Source organism: Aspergillus japonicus, assembly GCF_003184785.1.
Source record: "Aspergillus japonicus CBS 114.51 unplaced genomic scaffold BO86scaffold_7, whole genome shotgun sequence".
Classification (NCBI taxonomy): Eukaryota; Fungi; Ascomycota; class Eurotiomycetes; order Eurotiales; family Aspergillaceae; genus Aspergillus; species Aspergillus japonicus.
The window spans coordinates 815,189-842,308 of record NW_020291644.1 but is presented as its reverse complement, the minus strand read 5'-3'; the positions used below and the strand labels follow the sequence as shown (position 1 = coordinate 842,308).

General features: G+C 51.1%; 12 protein-coding genes and 1 pseudogene across 13 annotated transcripts, besides 1 other annotated feature; 10 read left to right on the top strand and 3 right to left on the bottom strand.

Moving 5' to 3' along the window:
• Positions 1-5: part of a sequence feature (Protein overlapping with rRNA (BO86DRAFT_305825, RAH85144.1) was converted to a misc_feature.) that runs on past the window's edge.
• A 743-nt stretch (positions 6-748) lies between these two features.
• On the top strand, positions 749-1,902 carry BO86DRAFT_396767 (uncharacterized protein; the record flags this gene model as incomplete). Its single annotated transcript, XM_025673428.1, has 6 exons — positions 749-758; positions 814-847; positions 923-975; positions 1,043-1,061; positions 1,157-1,568; positions 1,627-1,902. 6 exons carry the CDS (start codon positions 749-751, stop codon positions 1,900-1,902), a joined length of 804 nt encoding a protein of 267 aa, XP_025531037.1.
• A 1,798-nt stretch (positions 1,903-3,700) lies between these two features.
• BO86DRAFT_280039 (actin-like protein) lies at positions 3,701-3,976 on the top strand (the record flags this gene model as incomplete). Its single annotated transcript, XM_025667324.1, has 1 exon — positions 3,701-3,976. A coding segment is annotated over one exon (276 nt), but the record flags the coding sequence as incomplete, so codon positions are not given.
• A 1,705-nt stretch (positions 3,977-5,681) lies between these two features.
• BO86DRAFT_396765 (uncharacterized protein) lies at positions 5,682-6,663 on the top strand (the record flags this gene model as incomplete). The annotated part of the gene is made up of 2 exons (XM_025673427.1): positions 5,682-5,853; positions 6,260-6,663. 2 exons carry the CDS (start codon positions 5,682-5,684, stop codon positions 6,661-6,663), a joined length of 576 nt encoding a protein of 191 aa, XP_025531035.1.
• Positions 6,664-8,601: 1,938 nt separating this feature from the next.
• On the top strand, positions 8,602-9,847 carry BO86DRAFT_407521 (uncharacterized protein; the record flags this gene model as incomplete). Its single annotated transcript, XM_025674274.1, has 3 exons — positions 8,602-8,922; positions 8,988-9,117; positions 9,789-9,847. Exons 1-3 carry the CDS (start codon positions 8,632-8,634, stop codon positions 9,845-9,847), a joined length of 480 nt encoding a protein of 159 aa, XP_025531034.1. The 5' UTR covers positions 8,602-8,631.
• Positions 9,848-11,704: 1,857 nt separating this feature from the next.
• On the top strand, positions 11,705-13,137 carry BO86DRAFT_332604 (isopenicillin N synthase family dioxygenase). Its single transcript, XM_025668785.1, has 3 exons — positions 11,705-11,875; positions 11,958-12,122; positions 12,208-13,137. The coding sequence occupies exons 1-3, from the start codon at positions 11,714-11,716 to the stop codon at positions 12,898-12,900; spliced, it is 1,020 nt and encodes a 339-aa protein (XP_025531033.1). The 5' UTR covers positions 11,705-11,713; the 3' UTR covers positions 12,901-13,137.
• Positions 13,138-13,642: 505 nt separating this feature from the next.
• Positions 13,643-15,588, top strand: BO86DRAFT_386666 (uncharacterized protein). The gene is made up of 5 exons (XM_025671399.1): positions 13,643-13,660; positions 13,720-13,817; positions 13,877-14,028; positions 14,081-14,468; positions 14,526-15,588. Exons 3-5 carry the CDS (start codon positions 13,933-13,935, stop codon positions 15,437-15,439), a joined length of 1,398 nt encoding a protein of 465 aa, XP_025531032.1. The 5' UTR covers positions 13,643-13,660; positions 13,720-13,817; positions 13,877-13,932; the 3' UTR covers positions 15,440-15,588.
• Positions 15,507-15,944, bottom strand: BO86DRAFT_213855 (uncharacterized protein). Its single transcript, XM_025666867.1, has one exon. The coding sequence runs from the start codon at positions 15,814-15,816 to the stop codon at positions 15,574-15,576; it is 243 nt and encodes an 80-aa protein (XP_025531031.1). The 5' UTR covers positions 15,817-15,944; the 3' UTR covers positions 15,507-15,573.
• A 599-nt stretch (positions 15,945-16,543) lies between these two features.
• BO86DRAFT_386665 (uncharacterized protein) lies at positions 16,544-17,186 on the top strand. Its single transcript, XM_025671398.1, has 3 exons — positions 16,544-16,667; positions 16,724-16,745; positions 16,794-17,186. Coding segments are annotated over exons 2-3 (333 nt in total). The 5' UTR covers positions 16,544-16,667; positions 16,724-16,743; the 3' UTR covers positions 17,125-17,186.
• Positions 17,187-17,438: 252 nt separating this feature from the next.
• BO86DRAFT_396761 (F-box protein) lies at positions 17,439-18,746 on the top strand (the record flags this gene model as incomplete). The annotated part of the gene is made up of 1 exon (XM_025673426.1): positions 17,439-18,746. The coding sequence occupies one exon, from the start codon at positions 17,439-17,441 to the stop codon at positions 18,744-18,746; it is 1,308 nt and encodes a 435-aa protein (XP_025531029.1).
• Positions 18,747-19,576: 830 nt separating this feature from the next.
• On the bottom strand, positions 19,577-19,676 carry BO86DRAFT_t75 (annotated as a pseudogene). The gene has a single exon. The product of its transcript is annotated as a tRNA-OTHER (tRNA).
• Positions 19,677-20,269: 593 nt separating this feature from the next.
• BO86DRAFT_386664 (uncharacterized protein) lies at positions 20,270-21,385 on the top strand. The gene is made up of 3 exons (XM_025671397.1): positions 20,270-20,480; positions 20,633-20,763; positions 20,869-21,385. Exons 1-3 carry the CDS (start codon positions 20,358-20,360, stop codon positions 21,266-21,268), a joined length of 654 nt encoding a protein of 217 aa, XP_025531028.1. The 5' UTR covers positions 20,270-20,357; the 3' UTR covers positions 21,269-21,385.
• A 3,001-nt stretch (positions 21,386-24,386) lies between these two features.
• Positions 24,387-24,962, top strand: BO86DRAFT_440521 (F-box protein; the record flags this gene model as incomplete). Its single annotated transcript, XM_025676207.1, has 1 exon — positions 24,387-24,962. One exon carries the CDS (start codon positions 24,387-24,389, stop codon positions 24,960-24,962), a length of 576 nt encoding a protein of 191 aa, XP_025531027.1.
• A 1,092-nt stretch (positions 24,963-26,054) lies between these two features.
• BO86DRAFT_396757 (uncharacterized protein) lies at positions 26,055-26,534 on the bottom strand (the record flags this gene model as incomplete). The annotated part of the gene is made up of 1 exon (XM_025673425.1): positions 26,055-26,534. One exon carries the CDS (start codon positions 26,532-26,534, stop codon positions 26,055-26,057), a length of 480 nt encoding a protein of 159 aa, XP_025531026.1.
• Positions 26,535-27,120: the final 586 nt, after the last annotated feature.

Below are 27,120 nucleotides of genomic sequence, written 5' to 3'. Positions count from 1 at the left end.
CTTAGATCATCCGTTCTGAAGTCGCCACGGCATCTGCCTGTTTTCCCGATCATCGCGAAGATTCATAGAACAGACATTGGAATAGACACATCTTCCGTCATTCTGCGGGGCTAGTTAATCGTTTTTTGGTCTTGACACAACGCTAAATTCATTCTTGAATAAGTATTCAGTTCTGTTTTCGGGAAGGCCTATCAGATCCAGTTGATCACTTACTTGATCTAGATAAACATCCCTTTTCTCTCTCTTGTTTCAGACGGTGTTTTCCCTCAGAGTGGAAATGTATATCCGTGAGCTGTGGGGGCCGCCGGTCCGCTGAAACCTGCAGGTGATATGTTTGAGTCAAACCTGAAAGACCTTATCCACCACGCAAGTGATATCCGCTCCAGCCGCAGACGACCCACCGATCTCAGTGCCCGAGCTGAAGTCCCCAGCCGCACTTATCCTTCTGGCTCCGGACGACCAATTAGAGGATAAATAGCAGGCAAGACCCCACGTGGCAAGCGCAGATCTGGCGTCAGTACAGGAAGAAAAGGAAGAACATCAGGTCGTCGAATATACTATAGCTGGTCAGCTAGTGCACAGTCGCCACAAAGCAAAATATTCTTCACCGACAATCCAAACATACCTCCAACATACCCCAATATAGTCAAATGGTCAGCCATTCGCCGCTTGCTCCGCTCTGACTGTAGCTACTAAACGATTCTTCTGCGCCTTCCATATTTGTGCTGTGGGTTTCAAACTTGCAACCATGGCCTCCTGTATGATCTTTTACTATTGGGTCAGAAACTAGACTGATGCTTACCTGCGAGATAGACAATCCCAGCCAAATCATCATTGTTGAAGTCGGGTATGCTACGTCCCTCTTACATATCACCGCTGTTCTGCAATCTTGATAGAGAAAATAATATTAACTCGGACACAGAAGACGTAGAACCTACGCCGGATTTGCCAGTGATGATGCTCCTCATGTGATACGTACGTATCCTTCCTTGAAATCTTAATCTTCCATGCTATTGGCACTAACCCAAGCCTCAATACATAGTGAACGAAGACTGCGGACTGTAACTACCCCCTATCCCAGCCTGAATCGGCAAAGAGCTACCCCCCTAGAAAGGAAGACGAAGATTCCAACTGAAACAACACCAATCAACTCCAGACCCCCCATCTTCGAACTCTGGCCGGAAGGCCTGGCCGCGATCCTCCAACGCGTCTACGAAGCCCTGCAGGTTGCACCGGCGCACCACCCCATCCTGCTCGCGATCTCGCCCACAACAGCCAGCTTTCACGCCCAAGCCGACCTGGCGCAGATGATGTTCCAGCGCTTCCACATCCCTGCACTGGAATTCGTACCGGACGCGTTACTGCTCGCGCGGGCCGCGAATCGAACGACCGCCGCCGTCGTCAACTTTGAGACTTCGTCACCCTACCTTGTCGCCGTGGTTGAGGGCGTGGTCGCAGGATCGTCGAGTTCGGTGCCGTCCTTTCTGACGAAGGCCAGGAATGATGTGCTCCTCAATGGCGCTTTTGAGCTGGATGTTAAACGTACCTTGCTTGGCAATATCGTTGTGGTATGTTCACCGAGATGGATTTCTGGCCACCTCACTCATCGCTAACTTGACTTTCTAGCCCGAAAACATGAGGTATCCGGAAGAGTTAGTTGGTCTAAGGCAGGATATGACTGCTGGGATGAGTAGAGACGCGGTGGAGGAGGTTCGGTTTGTTGAGCCTGAGATTGGCGAGATCTCCGTCTGGCGAGGCGCGATCCTCATGGCGGCTATCTGTAGCCGTGAGAATTGTTGGGTGGTGAAGGAGGACTTTGAGGAAAAGATGCGCATGGATGGGATGAATGCTGTATCTCTAATCTTTTCAGAAAGGGGCTATATAGTCGACAGTGCTAGGTAGCTTGTCATCCGTCTTCCCTTCTTTTTTCCCCCCCTATCCTTTTTCTCCGAACTGCAATGATCGATGTTTCTTACTTGACACTTCCAACTTCAGAGCCAGTTGATAGACGAACTTCCGTCCAGATCCAAGAGCAACTGCAAACATCGCAGCAGTGGCCTACCTTCACTCAAATACCCAGAGGTAGATGGCCGGGATGCATGGGCCAAGCTCTACGAGCGTGCCTACACTCAAAACCTTCCACTAAATCATGTACCTTGACGTCTAGTATCAAGGCAAATGGTGCCACTGTATCAAAAAAGACTTCATCGATCAATGGCTGCTTCACTTTGGTCAGAGGAAAAGAATAGATATCAGAAAGATTAACGGAACAGGTAAAAGGAAGGAGAGAAATTCCAGAGTGCTGGTTATTGCGTTGAAACATTGTATATCATGGGAAGGCACTGAATTTATAGGCCAATTTCATTGGCAACTATATCTAGTAGATGCAAGGTATAGACTGTTATCTCGGAAACGTGACTTATTTTCGACCAGGCAACAAAGTACCCGCCGCCCTTGATTGATACAGCTGAGGGTGACCCCATTTACTTGAGAGCCCCTGCTAGATGTAATGACTGTGGCTATACTACAAGAAAATATGCCGCGGTTGGCTTCACTAAAGTATAAGATCAGACGAGTTCTATCTGGGGCATAGTGGCCATATGAAGTGACCACTACCATACATTGCTCTCCCTGGGTATTTTTCGAGTCGCAGTGAGATCAGTCCTGACACCATGATCTGTATGGGATGAAATCGACTGGGGGAAGTAGACCTGTACTGTACGGCCGAGCCGGCTGAGCCCGGAGGTTGGTTGTAATGCAAACAGACACCACCTCGGTTCCATGAGAGAGCACTGTACTCAGAAGGTGGGTTAGAGAGAACAATCCACATTTTTCCACATTTGCCAACTGGCTGCAGTGGGCTTCCGTTTTTTACTGTTCCGTACTACGATACTCGCAAGTGATATCCGCTCCAACCGCAGACGACCCACCAATCTCAGCACCCGACCCGAACCTCTCAGCCGCACTCATTCTTCTAATTTCTGGTATCCAATGAAAAGACCAGGAGCAGGTCGTAGTGAGCGACGATCAACCGCCACAACAACAGCTGAAAAAGCAAAACCACCAGCTGGAATGATATCAATGGTCAGGGGGTGCATAGTCGCCAAAGTACCAGAACATTATTTACTGACAATCCCAACAGCCCCACCCAGCCAGGCACATATAAGGGCCAGTCGCTACCTTCTCCGCGCAGTTTCTGTTCGATATCTTCTGTGTCTCTTTTTTCTATACTATTTGTACCGTATTTCGGAACTCGGACTCGCAGCCATGGACCCTTGTATGCTTTCCCGCCATACAAACCTCCTATCAGAACCCCTACTGATCTGTTTCGGGGTTTAGATAATGTTCAGCCGATCATCGTCGACATCCAGTATGCTACTTCCTCCTCATGTATTGTCGTTTTGCAAACAATATCAAGAAGGCTCATTGGAATATGCACAGACGACATGAAATCAAGGCTGGATTTGCCAGCGACGATGCCCCTTGCGTGATCCGTAAGTTTGCGTGGACTCTCGACCGTGGGTGCTATTGGACTATCCCGCAATCCACAGAGAGGAGCGACTGTGGGCTGTGATTACCTCCTGTTTCCTTTCGACTGAACGAGAAGCGAAGCGAGAACTCAGCTAAGAAAAATGTCATACCATCCAGACTCTCAGAACCCGGAATCGAGCTGGAGAGCATAGCTACAGTTTTCCAGCACATCTATGCCAAGCTGCAGGTCGCCCCGGAAGACCACCCCGTCCTGCTTGCGATCGCGACCGGGACCAGCCCGCGGGGCCAGGTTGAGATCGCGCAGATAATGTTCCAGAATTTCAACATCCCCGCGCTTGAATTGGTGCCTGATGCGATATTGCTCGCGTACGCAGCGGGTCGAACGACGGGGGCAGTCGTCAACTCCGAGACTCCTGCGGGCCTTGTTACTGCTGTTGTTGATGGGGTGTGCGTGGCATGTTCGACTGAGAGAGTCAATTTGTCGGATGCTAGAAATCAGGCTATCTTCCGCCCCTCGTTCCCAGGGGATACTGTGCAGACCTTGTTGGGCAATGTGATCGTGGTATGTATACCTCTGCTTACAACCCCCCCCTCCTTTTCTCTTGACTTCAACGCCCCCCTCCCCTCCAATGAATCAACATGCTTTCTGTTCAACCTCACTCACGCTTGACCTCTAGCCCGATATCATGAAAGAGTATCGGGGTCTAGCCACTATCAAGAAGGAATTCTCCCAGTCGCTCAGCTTCGAAGCGCGTGCAGACACCAGGTTCGTCGAGCCTGCGAATGGTGAAATCTCGGTCTGGAGAGGCAGTGTCATCCTGGCTGGTATTTGTACCGGTGAGAACCGTTGGGTGTGGAGGGAGGAATGGGAGAAAGCGATGCAGGATAGTACGGGGAATACCACCGAAGGCATCTTTTGGAACAAAGGCTATATGTCATGGAACTAGTAGAGGCGTGGCGCGCTGCTCCTCTAGCCTCTCTTGAGAACCATCATGGATGATAATCTATGCCCACAATTGCTGGCAACCTCGACACTGGTGATCACTTGGGCAGACCCGGCTCAGCGAAAGAGGGACCCGCAGATCTCGCTTGGCCCAGCCGATCCCATCCTCTTGAATCCAATAAGATCACTGAGTTGAGTTACCCACCTAGCTAACAGTACGTAAACAGCGATGTTCTTCTGCAGTGGAGATATCCCTAAACGAGATGATCTTATTGGCCAGATTTCATGAACCCATCTATCCGACAGCTTCAAGCCCCCCACAGCCAGAACAACGACAACAAGCGCAACTTCTCTGAGTGGCCTTGACCGTCTTCTATCAAAGTTAAACTAATCGCCCCGCAACCAACAAAGATGAACCTCTTCTCCTAAGAAAAATCCTACCGTAATTCAGTTCCGTCTCTGACTGGGAACACTGCAGCGGTGGTATACGTCTCCTCAAATGCCCTGGGGGAGATGGCCGGGACGCATCGGCCAAAACCCTCGAGCAAACCGTTTCCTCTGGACGCCTCTAACTGGCTAACAGAAAAAGTGCACCATGAAATTTTCAGGATTCGAACTGCATAGTTCGGCAATCTTTATTGCTCTCAAGAAATAACCCAAACATGCTGAGTCCGGTACCCAGATATTGCATAATCCGTCGCCGCAATCCATTGACTTGTATCTCGTCGAGAAAACGAACCCCGAAGTAAGGGCAAGCCATAGAACTGTTACAGCCAACGAAGTTACTGCACGTATACCCCACGCTCTTGTATTCATATCTTTCTTCATCCTACGACTCGTTGAGGTGTACACTGGATCTACGGAGGGCAGTTCTAATAACATGATCTACAAGACATGAGATCAAGTGGTGAGTGGGGAGCTGAGAGTGACGTAGACTACGGAGTACTCAGGAAAAGTCACTGCATGGGTGGGGTGTGATCGGCAGTACAGTACCATGCCCGCGGGCTTGTATAGTTCAACAAACGGGGCCATCTCTCTCAGCCACTCACACAGCTAGCAACTCAGCTGGCAGCTGCCGATTTGTTGACCTGCCAGTCGGAAAGACCTACATGCATGTTGTTTCTGTGGATGGGAGAGATCTCCTCGGGACAGAGCTGTCGTCCCAAGCGGAACCAAGGCCCCACTCATGACGACAAGGCTTGCTGTTGGTTCAACCTTCCTTCCCCACGAACAGTCAACTACGAGTATGAGTTCGCGCCATTGGCAGGTACTCGCGAGTACCAGCCGCCCCGGCTGCTACGAGCTGAACATGATCAACACCACAGGCGCCGATCACGAACCGCTCCCCGCACATCCTTACCAGATCTTCGCCCTCGCCAAGAGCGCTGACGTTCATCCACTGCAGATACATACTCTGCGTATGCCCCGGAGTCTAACATAGTGGGGTAGGATGGAGTGATAAATATCTCTCACCCATCTCCGCTATCTCGCTTGCAGCAGACTCCCTTTCCATCAAAGCATCCATTCCGAGCCATCCCATTCCAAGTTATCGATACCTGTTCCTCACCTTACTCTCACTTACTCCCCTGCAAAAAATACACCCCTCTCATCCTAAACACAATCCATCGAAAATGACGCAACTCAATGAAAACGACAAGATGGAACTCCAAGTCGCCCTCGGTCCGCTGGGCACCGGCATCTACTACATCTGCAAGTCACGCCCCCCCCCCTCCCCCTCCCCCTAGCCCGAACTCCACCACCCCTTTCCAATACTCTTTCATGAAATCCCCACTCCCCAATCCCAACTAACCCCAATGGCGAAAGGGAACGCCTTCGCCCCCTCCGCAGCCTCATGGCACCGCACGGGCCGAGAGACCGCCGGCCCCGCGCTGTCGAACTGGTGCCTGGCGTACAACCAGTCCGACGATCTGGTCTGGCTGAACACGCAGGGCTACCACGAGGGGTACTTCGTGGTGAACAGCGCGCCGGGCGGGGCGCATTTCGTGTGGGCCGAATTCGCCGTCAAGGCGCGGGACCACGAGGCCCGGTACATGGTGCTGGAGCGCGGGGTGATCCCGAGCATGGGGGGCCAGGCGGCGTGCACGCACGCGGACATGGTGGAGTTGGCGCGGCGGTGGGATGGGTACGAGGTCACTGGGGACGAGAAGGAGTACTTTCTGGGGTGCATCCGGGCGGCGACGCAAAAGCGCGATGAGATGGCGGCTTGAGTTTAGTGACACATCAATGAATTGAACATTGATGACATGACTTTGATTGGGCATCTGAGGGCGGGATATGTAGCTGTAAAGGGAGATTGGTAGAATTCATCTTGCTAACTACTGAACCGAAGTAAGAACATTACAATGCATTTAGGGAGGCCATGAGGCGTGGTTCGTTCTCACTACTTTTGAAGTATTCACCATAAGACTAGGACTCTTTCCGATAATGTAAATATTGGAGACAGGGAAAAGTGATGAATTCAGCTATGTGAGGCTATCTGAGCAGAGCTATCAACATGCCTCCTGGTGGTTAGTGAGCGGACTGGCTATATCAAGGCCTCAGGAGGCCGGCACATACTTTTGGACTTTGTGGGGCGATGGAAAACACATATCAATCGACACTATGGTGCCTGTAGCACCGATTCGAGGACAACAAAAGAACAAACAACAAGACATGAAAGTAAACACCGACACCGACACAGACACAAACACATCCCCACATCCCCGTAGGGCGAAGAGGATGGGCCCTTTTTGGCCCACGAAGGAAGAGGTTGTTTCATGACGGCCCAAAGGCCGACCCGCGCGTGCTGCAGCTTATGCAGGAGGTTGTAACGCGAGTCGCTTTTGCAAGTGCTTCATTTTGGGAGTATTCGAGACGGAGTCTGGTAGTTCCTCGTATACAACGACGGTCGGCTGTGGCACTAGGCACGCAGGGCTAGAATACGTACTAGAAGCAAGACCATAACAAAGTTGTAATGGGCCTTGAAAGAATCCGACAAGGGGGAAAGTGTTGAACGAATACACAGATTGATACCAATCAAAATGACACTTGGAAACAAAACAAGCAGGCTCCCAAAGAGATCCTGAATAATAATTCGAAACATTGGCCTCGGCAGATATTGAAAAGTAGAAGAGAAGTCGAATTGGATGTTCGAAGATAGGAGTCTGGCGAGAGAAGAACAAGGAGGTCTTGGGGAGAAGATCAGGATAAAAGGTTTGGAGATTGAGCATTCGGTCTGCCAATGGATGGAATGTCCTAAATCATGACTTTGGGCGGTAAATTCACCTACCTGCACTGCATTAGTAATGAATTCACCTAGGGGCATTCTGGTTAAGGAAGGGTCCTTTATACTGCAGGAAGGGAATAGGTCGTATTGAGTGAATCTAGCAAGGCCAGCAATGGGCTCTTGCCCTCCATCTCGCGCACTCTGTTAGTGAATATGGACCACCCTGTTGAGGTAGCTGTATACCAGCCCTTACAATCAGCATAGCGTCTTATCTCACTAGCTTTGGAAATTGATGATCTAGGCGTAAGGGGTAGAAGAGGAACAAGATCGGATATTAAATTTAAGAACAAGGCTATTCGGCACGGGGAATCCCTCCTTGAGCACGCTAAAGATTTGCCTGGTTGTGGCTGTCAAGATAGTCGCTAGCTCTACAAGCCACAGTCCGCGGAGGAAAGCAATGAGACTATTTAGACAACCAGAGGACCCGGTTCCAAAGCCTGCATCGCATTGCTAGGCGAACAGAAGGCGTAGTCTACCTCGTAAGACAGGACACACTTGCTATGGTGCGGGTGCTGGCTAGACCCGCACCTCGGACCGGTAGCATCGACACAGAACCTGAAATTGATATAAATCCAGAGCGACCCTTCTACCCAATCGTGTACACTGAACGGAAAAATAGTTGGGCCGTCTTGTGGATGACGGTGTATGTACATGTACCCCGCCTCCGGTCGGGTTCCCGATGTTCTAGAAGGAAGCTCACTCCACCCACTTCCCGTGGTAACCAACCACCTTAGGTACGGTCACTACCCCCCCGGATCCTTCCCCACAACACTCAACTCCATCCAATAATCAACATCAACAGGTGAGATCCATGCTACGTCCCGCAGAGCTGGAAGATCATATCTAATCCATGATGTGTGTTCCACTTACTTACCTAGAACTTCAGTCCTCCACTTGCCGAAAAATCACGATGGGAGAAAACCCATCCCGCCGTCGCTGCTGGGACTGGATGGTGGTATCCGGCACGAACCACTACGCCAAGAACCGCGCCTCCTTCAAGTCGTACCGCCCGGTGAACCGCATGGTTTCGAATGGAACGCTGTTCATCGCAGGAGTCGGCACGGTGGAGCTCAGCGTGCGTGCCAGCCCGGCCAGAGGATCCCCAACCCGCACTCTAGTCTTGGACAACGTTCTGCACATTCCGAAGGCGATCTGCAATGGTTTCTGCTTCGGGCAGTACCATACGATCCATAAAGGGACAGTCAGCCTTGGCGTGGATTATTACCATGGACAGATGAACAGGGCGCTGAGCTTTGGTTCGGGCAGCCTTTCTGTGGGCTCGAGAAGCTGGCTCTCGCGGGGAATCCGCAGGGAGAATCTGATCTCAATGAGGATGACATCAACATGCTCAGCCTCTATATTGACAAGCAGGATCTCCAGAACATCTTGCCGTCAGGTAAGCTTCTTGCCTCTTTACCCCCTGTCTCCTCCCGGTTTACGCCACTGTTTCCCTGCCATGGACAGTTTGCTGGATTCAGGCTAACTTGAAGCTTCGCTCAGACGTCTAGAAACTCGAAGCAATGCTACTCCTACTATTTCAGTTTGTATTGACACAACCTACGAGCTACCGATCGAAGGCGCTATGATTAGCCATACAATACAGATCTTCCAATAAAATGAAGTACCAAAAATCAGAGAGTCACCGCTAGCCTCCCGTAATCATACATCCAGCACCTTCTACCTCACATTCATTGTAGCGACTAGTATATCTCCAAATTAATTCGACGAGGAGGCCGGTCTCGCTGGCTGCGGGATTGGCGACCGGGCACGCGACCGCGGTGGAGGCCAGGGCGAGGAGACCGGCGGGCTGTGGCGCTCACCTTGCGAAGCAATTTTGTCTTCAGAGAACTGAACCGCCGTTTCGCTCGCATCACCTGTGCGACTGTTGTCCGAAGGTAACTGTACACGGCCTCTCTCGTCCTGCCTCGTAGATTCCTGCTGAATCAAAAACATCCTGTCTTCTATCTTGCGCGCTTGTTATGCGCGCTTTGCTGACAGTATATGCCATTTGCAATAGACTTTTGACCCTGAATTTATGGTTATCCTATATTGATCTCACTCCTTTAGAAAATCTCCAGTTGGACCGCCAGTTCATTCGGGATACTCTATACGCGTGTCAGAAATGATAAATGGAGGAAGTTCTGGGTTGGAATCGAGGCGCGGCTACGCAGAAGCGAGAATTGGTAGCTAGCTTGGTTATCGCATTATACCGAGAAGTGATCGCGGTCGGTACCCATTGGCCTCCCACTATGAGACTATCCCAACATAAGAAACTGCTTGCTATATCTTGATAAAGCAGACTAATGGGGTTAGCCTGACACCCCAGCATAGGGTACGCAATGCGGAAGGGGTCTTGAAAGCGCTGTCCTGATTTATCAAATTCAGGATTTGAAGCTCGATTACACATTTCCATCCATTCCCGCCGGTGCAAAGCAAGACTCCTGTCCGCGCGTCTCGCGAAACAATGTTCTTCCCTGGTATTCCGTGCCTGTGCTGTGTGGGGTGTGTCCCCCATTTCGGGTCGGGAAGGGAACCGAGAGCCGGTCTGAGAAACTAGTGAATAGCGAATTATCTTCCTGCGGTGTCACGAATCATACCGCAGTGGTGCATGAGTTTGGTTATGCAGGCCAATACATATGTGGACTATGTGGATGCATGTGTACCGGTGATCGTGGAGAGATGGGCATCATATTGATCATGTGTATTAGCCCGCGCACAGTCACTGTGGCTCGGAGCGGGCTTTCATCCGCAGTAAACGATTATCCCAGGCCTGACCGGCGACGAAAAGTGATGAAGCCGAGGGTAAAGATAATCAAACCATCAAGGATTGCTCAAGGGAAATACTCCTTGGTGACTGCATTTACTAGTCCAACGGTTGACGTAGCCAGTGGACGGGGTGTCCATGGTTGCTTATTGGGATATAAAGTGCGAAGTATCAAGGGGCTTGAAACTGCAGCCGTTCATATCACCTCAAAAAAATGGGTTCAATTCTTGGAGTAGAAGAGTTCCGAAATGACGATGCTTTCGAGAAGGGACGGGATGTACTGTACATACTTAAGACGGCAAAAACTGGGTTCGAGGTTCAAGATCCTGTAGGCCCCAACAACTTCCCCAGAGCGCAAATAGCCTCTGGGATCCGCCTTTCCAGTTGAACCATTTTTCTGTCGAAGACCATTCACTAAGCGAAACACCGCGCGCTATATTACCTTTGAATTTTGTCTTGTCATGTGAGCGTGTGATAGAGGCCGGCATCAAGCATGTATGACTCGTTGTTCCAATCCCAGGTCCAAGCGAGAAGAAAGTAGATAAAGAAGCAAAAGGGCAATAAACTCTAAACTATTAAGCTTATCTTCCACTCTTCTTGCTATGGCATAAGCTCTTATGAGATCCCCCGATTAGGGTTCAGTGGATTCCAAGTCGCGCTTGTCTAAAACAGGCTTAGCCTGGCTAGACCTGAGTGGGGGCTTTCTGCAACTCGCAGCCACCATCCTGCCATACGTCACCTTGAAGAGCGACAAAAACAATGCCCATTGGATGCCTGATACCTGTTGAAGATCACCCTCATGTCAGAATTTTATCTTTGTCAATTGAAAAGATCTGTCGACGGGAGTTGATCCAGCGCCCAAACCAATAAGATCTCAGGATCACATGCGGAAATCCTGAAGCAAGCAAACAGACCCGAAGCGAGCGAATGGATGCACCGGATCAGGAAAAAGTAATATGTTCTCAACGTTTTGCAAACAACATCCCATGACCTCATCAAGGGTCACTAACGTGACTGCAAGGTCGAAGAGTTGGGGGGTGCTGGTATGACCTATAAGTCGGTGTTGTGATACTGCTCCACCAAAGCTTACATATCATGTTGACCAGTCACCCGCCGGGAGATACACAAGCCCTATATATACCGCGCTCCTTCTCGAACCCGTCGCTTTTCTAATCCCAACGTTTGCAGGTACACAAAACCTGGTTTTGAGTCAAAGTTTAACGCCATCATGCCCATCAAATCTTTAGACTTCCGGCTCTATTGCAGCGACAATGCGCAGGAGCGGCAACGATTCAGTGAGGACTTATGTGAGACGCTTTCGGTGTATGGGTTTGCCAAGATTCGACACTCGTCCCTCCCAAAGGAGATAATTGATCGGTTATTTGAATTTGTGAGTTTAAAGTCACATTGCAAAAATAAGGAACATGCCAGAGACGAGCAGGCTGACTTTGAACGAATCCGCTCAACGAAAGAATAAACGATTTTTCGACCTGCCCAACTCAAGTAAAGCCAAAGCGGCACACCCAGAAGCGCCGAATCCCCATCGTGGTTGGAGTGCGGTGGGAAAAGAGACGCTAAAGGGTACGAGAGACGATGAGCAGGGGAAGAAGCTGAACGATGGCTACCAGGAGTATCGGGTATGATTCCCTTCAATCAATGGAAATTCACCTTTTTACTAGCGCGATAAAACGTATTCTATGATGGTGGTCTCACATCAAACAGGAATCCTTCGACCAAGGCGCCGCCAGCGACACGCTCTTCCCCAACCGCTGGCCGGATGAAGCAGACCTCCCGGGCTTCCGCGCGTTCATGGAGGACGTCTACGACCGCTTCCACGAGCTGCACACCCACCTTCTGCGCGCCATCACAGCCGGCCTCGGCTTGTCGGTAGACGACCACTACCTCCTCAGCAAGCACCAGTGCAACACCAGCGAGCTGCGCCTGCTGCACTACCCGGCCATCCCGCGCCGCACGATGCGCGCCGGCGGCGGCATGCGCATCGGCGAGCACTCCGACTTCGGGACCCTGACGCTGCTCCTCCAGGATTCCGTGGGCGGGCTGCAAGTCGAGGATCAGCGCCACGGCCCGCTCGGAAAGTTTATACCGATTGAGTCCGAGGATGTCTACGAGGTGATCGTCAACGTGGGCGATTGTTTGCAGCGATGGACGAACAGGGCGCTGCGGTCGGCGAACCATCGCGTCACTTTGCCGGAGGCGAAGGGTGCCGCTGACGAGGACGATGAACATGCGATGCTGCCCCGACGGTACTCGGTGGCGTACTTCGGGAAACCTGATCGACATGTGCTGGTGGATACGCTGCCTGAGTTCGTGCGGCCTGGAGCCACGCCGGAGTACACGGATGGCTTGACGACGTTGGAGTATAATCAGCTCAAGCTGGCGCGCACCTATGGATGAGCGATTGGGAGGCGTGCTATGGGCGCTTGTGCTGTCTGGCTGGAGGGTGTTTGTTGAGACATGTTTTTAGTGGCATAATGCAAGTAATCAGCTATAAATGTTGGGGCGGACGGACGGTGCGGTGGTGACTCTGTTTTGCAGAGAGGACAGTGTTCAACAATGGGAAGTAGAAGAGGTGGCTTAGAGTGGATTCAAAACTGGGGATACAAGGTAAGTGTCATGACATGGACATTTATGATAGTTAAGCATCAATTCATCGAACGTATCAGTGTCCTAGAAGAGCTGTTAGTATGATATAGTCTCACCAGACAGGACGGCGGTTTAGTGTGATGAGCGGTTGCCCGAGCAACAGAGCTTACACCTAGACAGGCAAGGGTGTGACAATGTGTCAGGTGGTTTCCTGATCTCTCCTCTATCGTCTCTACTGCCAACTGAACATCCTAGGAATAGATCCCCCGAAGAGCCCAGCGTCGGAATGCATCATTGTTTGCGACTGCTCCCGAGTCGCATTCCCCTGGGACCCAGCTCCAAAGCCTCCTTCCGACTTTCACAAACCATAAGACTGTTCTCGATATATCAATCGTGTAGACTACTGTCGGACTCGAAATTACCGGAGTTATTCATCGAAAGGGCGAATGGAATACGTACCTCTCCTCAAGAAAAGAAGACAAGTTTCTTATATCTGGTTTGCTGACATAGGTGATTTAGATGAGAGGATCCCCCAAGATGATTTGTATCGATATACCAGACACAGATGGCTGTACGAGATGCAATACCCGCCTCATCTTGCAGTTCCTACTGACCACTGCAATATTCCAGTTTCGATGAACCGCGCGAGCTCTCTAAGCGATATCTGAAATTCAACCTGCGGCAGCTCCTTGACGTGGCCGTGAATGTCAGCAATGGCGCTCGATACTGTCAGTTCTGCTACACACGCAATCGTGGTGAAAGAAAGCTTATTCGTCATTTTGTCCAGGCACAAAGGTTGTCAAATGCTTAGAGGGCCTCCATAACAAGGCATTTCTACTAACGATGGATAATGGAGTTGAAGTCGTTGCCAAGCTCCCGAACCCTAACGCCGGACCTGCCCGATACATCACCACCTCAGAGGTAGCCACACGCCCGCTAGTAAGATACGCATATCCTGTATTTCTCTGGCAGAAATGGCTAAAACTTACAGTTACGTGATCACTTCAACATACCAACTCCCCGGATCCTCGCCTGGTCTTGCGATGTAGCTAACTCTCCTGTTGAGGCAGAGTATATCCTCGAGGAGAAGACCGCTGGTGTGCGATTGGGTTCTCTCTGGAATCAATGGCCACGTGAGACGAAGCTCAAGTTGGTTGAGCAAGTCGTTGATATGGAGAATAAGCTGACTAGCACGACCTTCTCTAAACACGGTTGTATCTATTTGAAGGAGGATCACCGTTCACTAACTGGACAGGCGGAAGACCTGAACGATGACTCAAGTGCCGACGAAGTGCTAAAGCGCTTTACAATAGGTCCCCTCACTTCGCCCGAGCTATGGACTGGAACTAGAAGTGACATGGAATTAGACCGTGGCCCGTGTCAGTGGAACAACCTCTACCACTCTGTAGAACATTCGCTAACCGTTGTGCGAACAGGGAATAATCCATCTGAGTACACACAAGCATTGGGCCGCAACGAGATCTCATGGGTGAAAGCGCATGCACGCCCGCGGATGAATTACTATCGATCTGCATCGGATCCTGAGCTCCCGGAGGACGGCCTTCACCTCCTCAGACAGTACATGAAAGTCGCTCCGTTCCTGGTCCCTTCTTCCAACGATGAGGCCGCCAGCTCGAACGTCCTCTGGCACCCCGATCTTCATCTGGACAATGTGTTCGTTGACCCGCTCACACACACCATCACCGATATCATTGACTGGCAGTCCGCATGCGTGGCTCCTCTGTTTTACCAGTCTCACGTCCCGAGGATGTTCCGACACCCCGGGCCTGTCCAAGAAGGCTGGGCTGTCCCCGAACGCCCTGACAACTTTGATACTCTCAGTGCGGAGGACCAGGAGAACATCACCAATGACCATGAGAGCCAGATCATCCACAAATACTACGAGGCGCTGGTTTACAAGCGCGCCCCGCGGCACTGGGCTGTCCTTGAGCAGAAAACGATTCCGATCGTCCGAAAACCTGCTTGGCTGGTGACTGGAGTGTGGGAGAATCGCGACCTTTTCTTTTTGCGCCAGTCACTCCTTTCGCTGGTCAACCTCTGGGAGGATCTTTTCCAGTTACCCTGTCCGATAGCATTCACACAAAAAGAGATTGAGCTTCATGCGGAGGAGGAAACTAATATAGACAGCATTGGACAGGTGCTTACCTTGTTCCGGGATCAAGGGGTGCTTCCCGTCGATGGCATGGTCGACCCCAAGGATTATGGTGTCGCTGTGGAGAATAGTCGCAAGATCAAGCAAGTCTTTCTGGGAACTGCTGAAAACGACAAGGAGAGGGAGTTGTACTCCAAGCTTTGGCCTTATCAAGACACCGAAGACTCAGTGGTCTAATGCTTAGCAGGGATGGAGGGATGATCTCAAAGCTGTAGGATATTAGCGACAGAATAAGGCTAGGAAGTACGGCTCCTTCCGTCTTAAATTGGGTTGTTCTTCAGCAGTTCTTACGTATATAACTGGACAATCGGTCAGTGACCGTTGACCGACACAAATAACTTTGTCCTGCATCCGAGATTTCCACCTAGAACTATTGTCATACAGATTCTTGATAAGGTTCGCTGAAGATATGAGAATGAACAAGGCAGTGCCAAGAAACTGACCTGCATCTCATTCAGCTGCCCAAGGCTCGGGTCTTGACACAACCTACCATGCTGGCAGCATGTCAGTTCGAACATAACCAGGCAGCAGAATGCAGGAGGAGAAAGCGGCATCAGCTTTGTCAGTGCGGAGCCCTTGTCCTTGGCTGTGCAGCACAACAATCAGGTCAAGCGCTTGATCCGCTTCAACTCGCGCTATACGCAGAACGTGCCGGGAGATGAGAATTTGTTGGAGATGGCTGCCAGAGAGTTGAATGGTTGTGAATGAGTGTCTTTTGAACATCATGATACGGCAATGGGGATGTGTTATTTGCCCTGCATTCGCCACCCCCAGCATTCTCTCTGTAGCGGGAATGCGGGCAGGCTGCTTAGGCAATGCACCAAGCTTCTGCAAGGTCATCAATAGAATGAGAGGGTTATATAGCTCATAGTGTAGGCGGAGTTCAGCATACTCAACCTAATGCATACGATAATAAGGCCTCCATGGATTTAACTATACATATGTTCTACACTAGAGGACTAGCTAATTACGCTGAATGAAATTATATTCATTCCAAGCTTGGTCAACAGGTGTTACGTGATCTCTGAGAACATATGTTATCCAGCTATCGACATGAATTGGAAAATTATTTACTGATTTTTCCCTTGGAGCTTCAACACACGTAGCCATTGAAAAATTGGGGTCCAGTGGGCCCAAGGTGACCGAATCAGTGAGAAGTGATCGATAGAAAACAAATATGTTGCCGTGGGTACGGCAGTTGTTGTTGATAATCCGGCCGGATCGAGGTGGCTTCCCGCTCCGCTTCTACGGAAAGCGAATAGGCCCGAGATTTGACATTATCCGACAGCGCGCAGAGGATCTACCTTATCCCCAACTCATATCACTCGAGCGGAAGCTGGCGTGTGCAGCTGGCAGCGTGAAGCCCTGCTCCTGCAGCAAGATACCTCTCGATCCAAGGTCTATGGTAATCGCTCCTCCTTGCGCTGAGGGCGAAACCGGAGGCTAATGAAACACCATCAGCTAGATACACAAAGCTCACGATGTACGCAGCTTGTGCTCAGAGGTGAAAAGGCCGCGCTAATTCTCCAAGGTGTCACATTTACCGTCTCATGTACGCGTGCGGGTGTCGGATCAAAGACCCTTACAATTTCCACCAGTGTGTCGAACGTCAGGGGACCAATGCCAAGTGCGACCCGATAAAGGTCCTCGAGCTCGAGAAAGACCATTACTGCGCCAAGCACTTGGTGGGCAGAGGGGGGGTGATTATGGCTTTTTCTCGGAGACGGCGGCCGTCGTCGGAGGATAACGAGGACCACGAGGAGATGGAAGAGGAAGAGGAAGAGGATGACGATGACGATGCGGAGGAGGAGGAGGAGGAGGAGGAAGAAAAAGAAGACGAAAAGAAAACGGAAGAAGAATAAGGACAGGCATAAGGCAAGTGAGGATGAGGATTGTGTTCGTGGCTCAGATGACGAGTTCGCCCATTGAGAATCAGAATGATTCTTTTCATATATAGATAAACAGTCAATTCGTTGCACGAGCGACCTACAGTAAGGTAGTCGTACAGTCCATACCCCGCCAGTGCCGGGGTTGTCGCCCGCACGGCCATCAGGGCCGAGAGACCCCGCGTATGAGCTCACTCGGCTCTCATTGCATTATCACATATTCAGATCTTATATTAGCACGAGTCCCTCGAGCATGGAAACACCACTATTCTGCCTATACCTGCTCCAAAATGTCATCTGGGTTGGCCTATCGCCTGGAGGAGCCCGGCTGGAACGTCCTCAACCTTTCTTCGGTCCCAAGGGCTCCTTTCCGACGCGCAGTGAAACGTTATCGAAAAGAAGCCCTAGAGCATGAACGATCCCAAAGGCAAGAGCAGCCATGCTACCAGCCGCGTGCTTCATCATCTCTCCGGAAGCAGCAACAGCAACAGCAACAGCAACAGCAACAGCAACAGCAACAGCAACAGCAACAGCAACAGCAACAGCAACAGCAACAGCAACAGCAACAGCAACAGCGACACTCATCATGGATCCTCCTACCGCTCGAGATCATCCGCATGATCTTCCTCGACCTAGACATGCTGACTCTCAGCCACCTTCGGTCTGTCAACAAGACCACCAAACAGATAATCGACTCCCTGCCAGAATACCACCTCCTCCACACTCACGCAGCCGACGCCCTACGACTGCTGGATCTCACCCAGTGCACCCACCATTTTTCCCTGGGACAGCTCTACCGGGAACTTCGTCACCCGCAGTGCCGCACCTGCGGCGACTTCGGCCCCTTCCTCTTCATCCCAACCTGCACGCGCTCGTGCTTCGCCTGTAATCGCACCCACAGTCAGTACCGCATGGCACCGATCAAGGTCGTGTTTAGTTGGTATGGTCTCTCGCTCGACAACGATTGGCACCGTGTTCCGGTCGTCCATACCCTTGATTGCACCCGGTGGACCCAACATGAGAGGATGCTGGTCAGCATTGCCCAGGCCAAAGCCCTGCACCTGCAGCTGGCAGCCCCGCCGGCGCGACGCTCGCGCACCGGCGAAAGGCGCAACAGTAGCAACACCTGCACACCGTCCCCGACGCGATACTCGGAGTACTGGGGCTCTCGATGGCGGCTTTCGGCGACGGTGGCATTCCCATACTACGACCCGGTCGCTCGGTCGGTCGAGACCGGGGTCTATTGTTTGGGGTGTGTCAAGTACTGGGAGAATCCGAAGCCGACGACGCAGAAGGACTCCGTGTCCGGCATCCCAACAACGTGGGAGGACTACAACGAAGCATGGGGGACGACTCTCACTCCCGGGAGCAGGGATCTCGATCGGGCGTTCTTGGTGCAGGATATGCCGGCGCACTTCCGCAACTGTCCGGATGTCTCGCGGAGCCGGAGGCGCGGGAAGACTGCGTGGAGGTTTGGGAAGCCCGTCGGCACGACCTTTCGCGTGAGTGCTGAGGGTGGGGTGGTTCTGAGAAGGTCGGAGCGATTGAAGAAGAAGTGGGAGGGGGTTCTTTTCATGTTAAACACACCGGGTTGGTAGATTTTCGCAGTCGGTTGCACGGTTTTCTCCAATTAGCCTTATCGTCCTCCTCTCTCTCCAATGATTATATTGGCCTGAGTAGAGCTTCTCGTGTAGCCCAATAATCCGCCCGTGGTCCAACCGGGATAATGCCTACCAGAGATATGGCTGATCAAGGTTCGGGATGGCGGGTGCATGGCGTGGTTACACTGGTATGCTTCACATGTTCTAGAAGGGACTGGAGAGGTAGTATACCGAGCAGGAAAACGTCTGACCCGCAGCAAAGCCGTCGCCGGGGTGCTTTTGGGAGTACAAGCTGATAAGCAAGCGACTGAAATATGGGAATTGGTCCTTAGACTTGGCCCCGAGCCTGCCAGGTGCTTGTACCAGCTTCCATATTTGGGGTGCACCTATCAAAGACCTGGATCTCACTAGTCACTATCCGCCCATGAGCTTGCCCTTCCAAACTAAGTAAACCAGAACAAAGGATGTATAATAATAGTCAGTGAGGACTGATAGACGCCTCCTCACTTTATTCAAGTGTTTCTAACCGTACGTTAATCATGTTCACCCTCCCTACTACAGTCTAGTATCTCATATGTGAGATATCTTGCTATAACCGAAAATCATACAAATGCCCTAATCCGCTCGCTCGGTCTTCTCCTCTACAGCGCCTTCGGGAAATCAGTAGTACATACAAGTCCATCCCTTCATATAACGGCCCCCGCCAACCCGGCCCTACCGATGACGACCTCCCAGTCTTCCTCCTTCGCGTCACAGCAGAGTCGCATCGCATATGACATCCCCATGACGCCCACCCTTTGGCCGAATGCAAAGCAAGAAAAAGAGAATGCCGCGACTGGGACTCGAACCCAGAATCTGCACTCCACACCGCTAGCATAAGGCTAGTACGGGGGCTCTGCAATGTTAATACCACTACACCGCCGCGGCTGTTGTTGTACAGTAGCACTCGACACTAAATTCTAGCCCCACTTTTCTGAACGCCTGAGGCACTCTTTCAGCCCTGTACCAGCCCTGTGAATGCCTTTCCCTTCCAAATTTTGTTCATAGGTATTTTCAATCATTTACAGAGTATTCTAGTTGGGATTTGAAATATACTAGCAGAGTTGCGGTGGTAATGCACGGCATTATTCCAGCCGGCAGATGAACTCCTAACTACGGGCAACGCTAATACGTACTGGCCAAGATCTTCAACCCCGACCAGAGCCCACAATTATCGCACGCTAACCTACAAAAACTATCGCCCTGTCCATTCAACACCAAAATGAGGCTTGAGGCTAATTTCCACTCCCACGCACAGCCTTATCGTTAACCGGATCCGGCACAAACCCCTGAGCGCGCTGGGGCCGGGGGGTGGAGCCAAGCGGTTCGCTCCGACTCGCGCTTCGGCCTCGTGCTCGCCATGATTCGTTGGTACTCAGTAGTCACTCTGCCGAGGGCCTTGGTGGCTTGAAAGATGACTTCTGAATACAATACTTAAGTCTCCGAATTCCCCTTTATATTTTGATCCTCTTGTCGAGCGTCAGCAATCCACTCACTCGTTATTTGTCGCGGACCCGCTGCTTACACTCTTTTCAACCGTCACTCATTACCACTAGACCATTAGACACCATGAAACTCGGACTCACCCTCCTCGCCGCCCTCGCGGGTCTCACCGTCGCCGAGGAGATCGTCTCCATGCTCCTGTGGGCCGTCGATCGTGATCAAGACTACGAGGCGTCGATCGTGGGCAATGTAAGCCATCTCACCCCGCCTGAGCACCTACTAAGAGCACTTAACAAGAAAACCCCACACACCCTCAAAAATGAAAAAGAAAAAAGCAAAAAAAAAAAAAAAAAAAAAAAAAAAAAAAACGACGAAGAAACGCTGACCAGAAATATCCACAGGACGCAACCGCAACAACCTACAGCCTCGCCTGCCCCACCTCGGTGCGTGGGTCGGCCTGCTCCATCGGCCAGGCGGGGATCACCGCGGAGATCGTGGACCAGAGCACCTATGCGTGGTGGCGTCGGCAATAGTAAGGAATACCACACTCGGCTCCTTTTACCATTACAAGCTTGTTTTAAATAGATTGTTCAAATTTGAATTCTTAAACCATGCTGACATAATCCCTCAATTCTAGCTCCACTACCTGGGCGTGTACCGCAGATGGCACGACGGAGGGCGTCTGCCACCGCACGCTGAGCGGCGAAGACCAGGGGATCGATATCTACTTCACCAACTTCCTGGCGGCTACCGTTACCGGTGGGGCTGTTACCGGTGGGGGTGGGGGTTCGGAGACAGCGAGCGCGACGGGCACTACCTCGGCGCATGCGAGCCTGGCAACGGAGACGGCGAGCGCGTCCCAGGAATCGTCCAGTTCCACTATCACGGCGGGTCCTACGGCTACTGCCAGTGCCGCTCAGGAGGACGGTAATGCCACGGTGACCGGGACTTCAACTGGGGGCGTTCCGCGAAGGACTGGGGCGGCGGGGTTGGTCTTTGGGGGCGCGGCGGTTGCGCTGTTGGGGGCTGTTCTGTGAGAACAAAACTCTGCAATATTTACCTGGCTACCTATGGGGAATTACTACAGATTAAAGACACTGATCTAGATGGAAAGTAGATCAAGAATTTTCCAGTACGTGTAAAGGTAGTGGCTGCATTGAATTGACAAATTTGACAAAGATACTCCAACCCATCGACGACATGATAGCATTGTAGTGGGAGCCATTGAGGTGTTCCCTAACCACCGTAGTCTGCTAGCTAACCACTGCAACATGACAGAATCCCACACCTAGAGAGCTCACTCGTCCTCGAGTGCGCTGAAAGACAATGCAGAATAGCAGCAGCACGGCAAGAGCGTAAGACAAATAACGAGATTTAGAACTTTATAAGCATAGGCAAGCCCCGCCTTAGGAGCAACGGGTCGAAAATCCTCAACCCTTGCCCCGCAGTAGCTGAAGGGCTGGGGGGCCCTTTTCGCCGTCCACGAGCATGTTACCAACGACATCACTTCTCTGTGCGTGCAGAATAATTCCCGCACTTGTTTCCCTCGGCCGGGTAAGAAAATAGAAGCAGAAGTGACAAAAGTCATGACGAGAGCAGAAACACCAGTACAGCAGGAATAAGAACAGGAACGTTCAGAAACCGACGGAAAGAAACAAAGAAATTCCTAATCCTGGAACATAAGAACCAAAGCTGGCCGACCGAGGCGCCACGCACCTTAACAAGACCATTGATGAGTCGAGATCTCAATTGTGTCTCCTCCGATGCCTGTCTCGTTCTTACCTCCATTTGTTCTATCATCCACACCAAAAGACTCCAGATCTTCTCCCCATCCCCCTCCTTCCAATGGAAGGTCTTTTTGGAATACTGGAACCTAGTCAGGCACTTGATTGCAGGTCAAATTGTACAGTCATATCTATATTGGTGGATTTAGCGGGATATTTATCTAGGCAGAAAGCCTAATAGGCAGGTACTCCCCTACTTTGCATTAATTTACTTAATTGTCTTTTAATAATGCAAAAACTACTTGTAGTCTAGATATTACTTTTCAGATTTAGAAATAGCAATGTATAACCTCTGTTTATAAAGGTTATATGTAATATTCCTATTTAATATATTCAGCTCAGCTATAAATACTTGTTCTTTACCTTAGTCCAGTATAATTTGCTTCAAAAATATATTACAAGCAACTTCTTAGAGCCTTATTTGACTTTATAATTAAGTTAACCAACTTCTACACCTTTATTACTATACTGTAACTAAAACAAATATACCCTAGATCTGCAAATCTATAGGTATATATAATATCCCCCTTTCCTCCCTAGCCAAAATATAATAATATTCTTCTCAACATTCGTCTTCAGATTAACTGCCGCAAAACATCAGCTACTCACCTTTAATATTTTGCAATATTAAAAGCTGGCCGATTCTGCCATCCACCACAAGGTATCCCAGATCTGGGCTCTTTGGCCCGCCTTCCACCTGTATGTGATTAAGCTAGATGGACCAGACAAGATAGTTCCCTAACCTGCAGGTTCTCGTGCAAGCAGATGAAGACAAACTCATCGGAGTCGGTCAAGACTCCGAAGAGCGGCATACGCGCCCTTCCGTCAGTGACGGGAGGACTGGAGCCTATCCTGGTATCAGAACCGACAGCAGCCTGGATAAGTCACAGCCCGGTTGGCTTACCTAGATACCCCAGTAATCGAGGTAAGCCCGCCTGGCCGCTTCCCAGCTTCTTGGCCTTGGAAATTATGACTTGATTTGCGTTCTCTGTATGTCTGTCGCAGTAGTTACGGTGTCGAGGTTGGTCTCGACCCCAGTCTCATGCGGGTGCAAGGGTTGTCGATAGACCAGTCAGGCAATAGTCACGAATGGGATATTGATCGGTCCTGTCTCCCGTATGAGTTAGTACAAGACCTTCGGGTAGAGGCACGCTTGCAGGGGTTTGGAACGTACTTCCAATCAACCCAGACTTCGACCCGGGCAGGTGTAGGATAATCGTTTTTCTTGTTGGAGACCCGGGTTCCAGGATTGGCATGCGTAGTTGGGACAAGAGTGGGAACCTTTAGATTTCGCGCCAGGGACATTAGGAAGAAAAGCATAACTTTGAAAAAGATAAAGAGGTAATCGAGCTTGAAGTCACAGACAAGAGTGTGTCATTTGAAGATTTCGTGGTTAAGAAAAAGATTTGAACTTGGTGAGTAGATCTGGAAAGAGCCATGGAGCTGAAGCAATCGAGGAAGTAGGCCTGGGCTGAGTGAGCTAGCTGTGGGTAGCAGGAAGTCACTGTTGGCCTTCCTGATGACTGTATTCATTCACCCCACTCAGCTTTAAATTCACACCTGTTTCGACAGCTTCTATGTTAATGTCTATCAAGATTTGGTGCTTATTCTTATGAATTACCCCTTCACTAAGCTACATATACCAGGTGGAAATAGATCTGTGAATACACTATAATCTTTTCTATTGTAAGAATTCTGTAGGATAGCCTCTGACAATTGTTCAACACAACGCCCAAACAGTGAAAATACCTTGAGGACCGAAGAAGCAACAAGGTAGGCAAGTCTGCAAAGACCATCTTCCTGTATTCACAAATAGTATTATAGTCCATTGTTTCTTGGCGCCCCTCTCAAGACGCACCTAGAGACCCGCACCTAGAGACCCGCACCTAGAAGACATCAATGTGAATGAGGATGAATTACTACAATATGGTTTTTATGATACTCGCTAAGACCGGCTACTGCTGTGCAAGCACAAACCCAGCCTTGAATTGCTACACCAAACGGACAACCAGAGACACACGGCCAGCTACCAATCACTCTCCAGTTACCGGAGCTTGAATCAACGCCTCTATCAGCTGTCACAGCGGCCATGGTACCAGGACGTTGCAATATCTTGCGTACAGCTAAGAAGAGGAAAAACCCAAAAATAATCTACAACGCAGGCACTGGCAAGCCACGTGGCTAGCCACTCATTATCATCAGCCCTGAGCCCTAACCGCAATCAACCTGTCCGAGAGCAGTACACCGAGTGACGCGCCATTCTGACTCAATGAGGAGTCGGGACAACTACAAAGTTCACGGAGCACCCCCAGTCAAGTCGCTTTTGCCAATCAACCTCAGGGCACAGCATTATGCCCCAGCCTCAATCACCATGCCTGGTCTATCCAGCAAGACTGGCCGGAAGGCAAGCCGTCGGTCGCGGCGTCTCATGGACAAGCACTCCCAGAGGTCGTCGCACAGGCACTCGCAGAACTCGCCGCGCGCTCTCAGGTTCCTTTTCCTCTCCGAGCTTCTCGAAATGATCTTCCTGTACCTGGACATGCAAACCTTACTCCTGTCCCGCCGGGTCTGCCACACATGGGACGAGGTCATCCAAGGGTCCCGCAAGCTGCAACAAGCGCTATTCTACATCCCCGACACGACCATTCCCGCCGAACCAGGCCGCCACAATCCACTCAGTATCGACAAACTCTGGTTCAACTTCCCCGGAGCCCCCATGGGCATGCGAGACAGCATGTACGTGGCCGTCTACGGAAGGTCCCGCGCCGCCCTGTTCATGCCGAGAAAACGGGGAAGAAGCGACGATGTATACCGACGTCCCGAGGCGAGCTGGCGCCGCATGCTCCTCCGGCAGCCGCCCACTTCTTGCATCTTGTTCTGGGACCCCGACGCGTTTTACATGAAAAACGCCTATGTCTCCGAAGAAGTCGATGCGCATGCGAAATGAACGCCGGGCGGCGACTACATCCGGATGGGGAACGTGGCGCACTGGGTCGATTCGGGGGCCTTCGTGCCGGGATCCCCCCCGTTCGTCTTCTGGACCAACCCAGGGGCCGGGCGGAAGACTCGCCTGTTCGAGCCCCATCGCGAACTGGAGATCCTGCAGGGACATCTATCCAAGTACGAGCTCGCGGTCATCACGCAGAGCGACCGAGACGCGGGGTATTGGGTTCCCGGCGAGGAGCACAGTCTTCGCATCATGCCGTCGGGATCTCGGAAATGGTTCCACACCGGGGACGTCACGGATGTCATACTCTTGACGGAGGAGTCAAAAGTTAGAGTTGCTGTCTGCTGTTGTCTCAGTCTGTAGGTTCTTTCCATCATTTTCGTTTTCGTTTGGGGGTTATGTTCTCCCACGGCCCGATCACCGTCCTTAGGTCTCGACTTGAACTCGCGTGGCCGCAGACCTTTCCAGCTGGCAGTTATCTTATGTGGTAAACCGGTCCCTTTTAGTGATGTCATGGCTTTTTTCGCATCCTCCATTCTCTTAACTCAAGGACGATCTACCACGAATCTAGAACGGCTCATTCTTTAGGTAAGGTAAGGTAGTAGAACAAGAGACCCCGGCGGCTGTCAAGTATCAAGAAGAGCAAAACAAGCGCACCAACATTGGTGATGGTACTGGGCGAACAACACAAACCAAGCTAGCATAGGTCGTCCTCCTGTAAACTCACATCCTTTCGTTGAAACTAAGAAGTAAAATTTATCGACCGGGCTATCCGTCGAGGTTGATCAAGGGGAGTAATCACCACCGGCCAACAACCCTTGCAAGCGTTGTTGACCGTGAGATCAAAATTGGCCAAGTACCGCTCGAGGTCGGGGCTCCTCTTTAGTTTCAGGCGTCGCTCAGGCTTCTTCATGACCCTGTGCAGTTCCCATCCCTTCGCAAGGCACAGGAACGGCCACGAGGACGGTGTGAATGCTCCTGCGTCTATAGAGTATACCACATTCTTCAATCAGAGGTAGTCTCCATTCAGTTTCCAACGCACGTGGCTGTCGGTAGTTTCGCGATCGCTGCAGTACCGCACGTTAGAGCGTTTTAGGTTCCAGGGACGGACAGCACAAGTTGGGCGGCTGCTGGAGCAGCATGTTCTGCCAACTGGCCTCCGGGCGGAGATACGCTGCTTCGCGCTTTTTCGACGCCATGTCGGGAATCTCGAAGAGCCCGGCACAGCAGACGGCTCCGGGTCTGGTGTACGATAGCAGTGGCCGGTGGATGAACTCGGGCCATATTATGTCGGTGATAAGCGGGTTCTTGGTGCGTGGGGTGGTGTGGCGCTGGCGTTTCGACGGGAATATAGAACAGTGCTTGCTGGATCTTGCGGGAGAATTTGATGGGGGTGCTCCATGTGTGGCAGACTCGAGCTGAAACCAAGAGTGTGTATATATCCAGGCCCAAGAGGATACGTTCTAGAGTCTCGGGGGCGTCGAATATTTTCGACGCTTGAGAATTAGACATCAAACGGTTGGGTCGGCTCTCATAATCCGGCGAGCGACTACCTCTCGCGAATGTGGGCATCATGGACATACAAGTCATTTGGCATGGAACTGCCGGGCCTGTATGAGTACGAGGCTTTTGGAAGGATGTGGTGTTGTCTATCTGCCATGCGGGAAGGGTGTGTTCACAGATATGGTTAAAAATGAGTCACTTCGCTTTTGGGTCAAAATAGCATCATTGCTCCATGGTTCCGTTCGGTTGCATCATCACCGGCTCACAATAATGGGAGTGTTCTGGTGGGTCACGGGGATCTCATCGCGCCTTCTGTCCAGTAGGACGTGGATGTGTGATCAATTCAGCTACGTAAAGCTATCTGGGCAGAATGATGAGGGCCCGACCTGCGGGTGCCTCCCTTGGCCAAAGGCATTGTCGAAGCAGCCTTAGCGAGCCCAGAAGGTCCCGTATTTCTGCCTTTTTAGACATAGTCTTAAGTAGCTGTAGGTCCAACCAAGCACCTGGTTTACAATCTATTTCAACACCAGCGTATATCGTTGTCTAAATACCTGTCTATATGTTTAAGAGCCTGGTTACATAGAGTTTGAACACCAGGACATACGGCTGATTAGGGGTCATTTACACGGCTACTTAAGTACCTAGCTATACATGT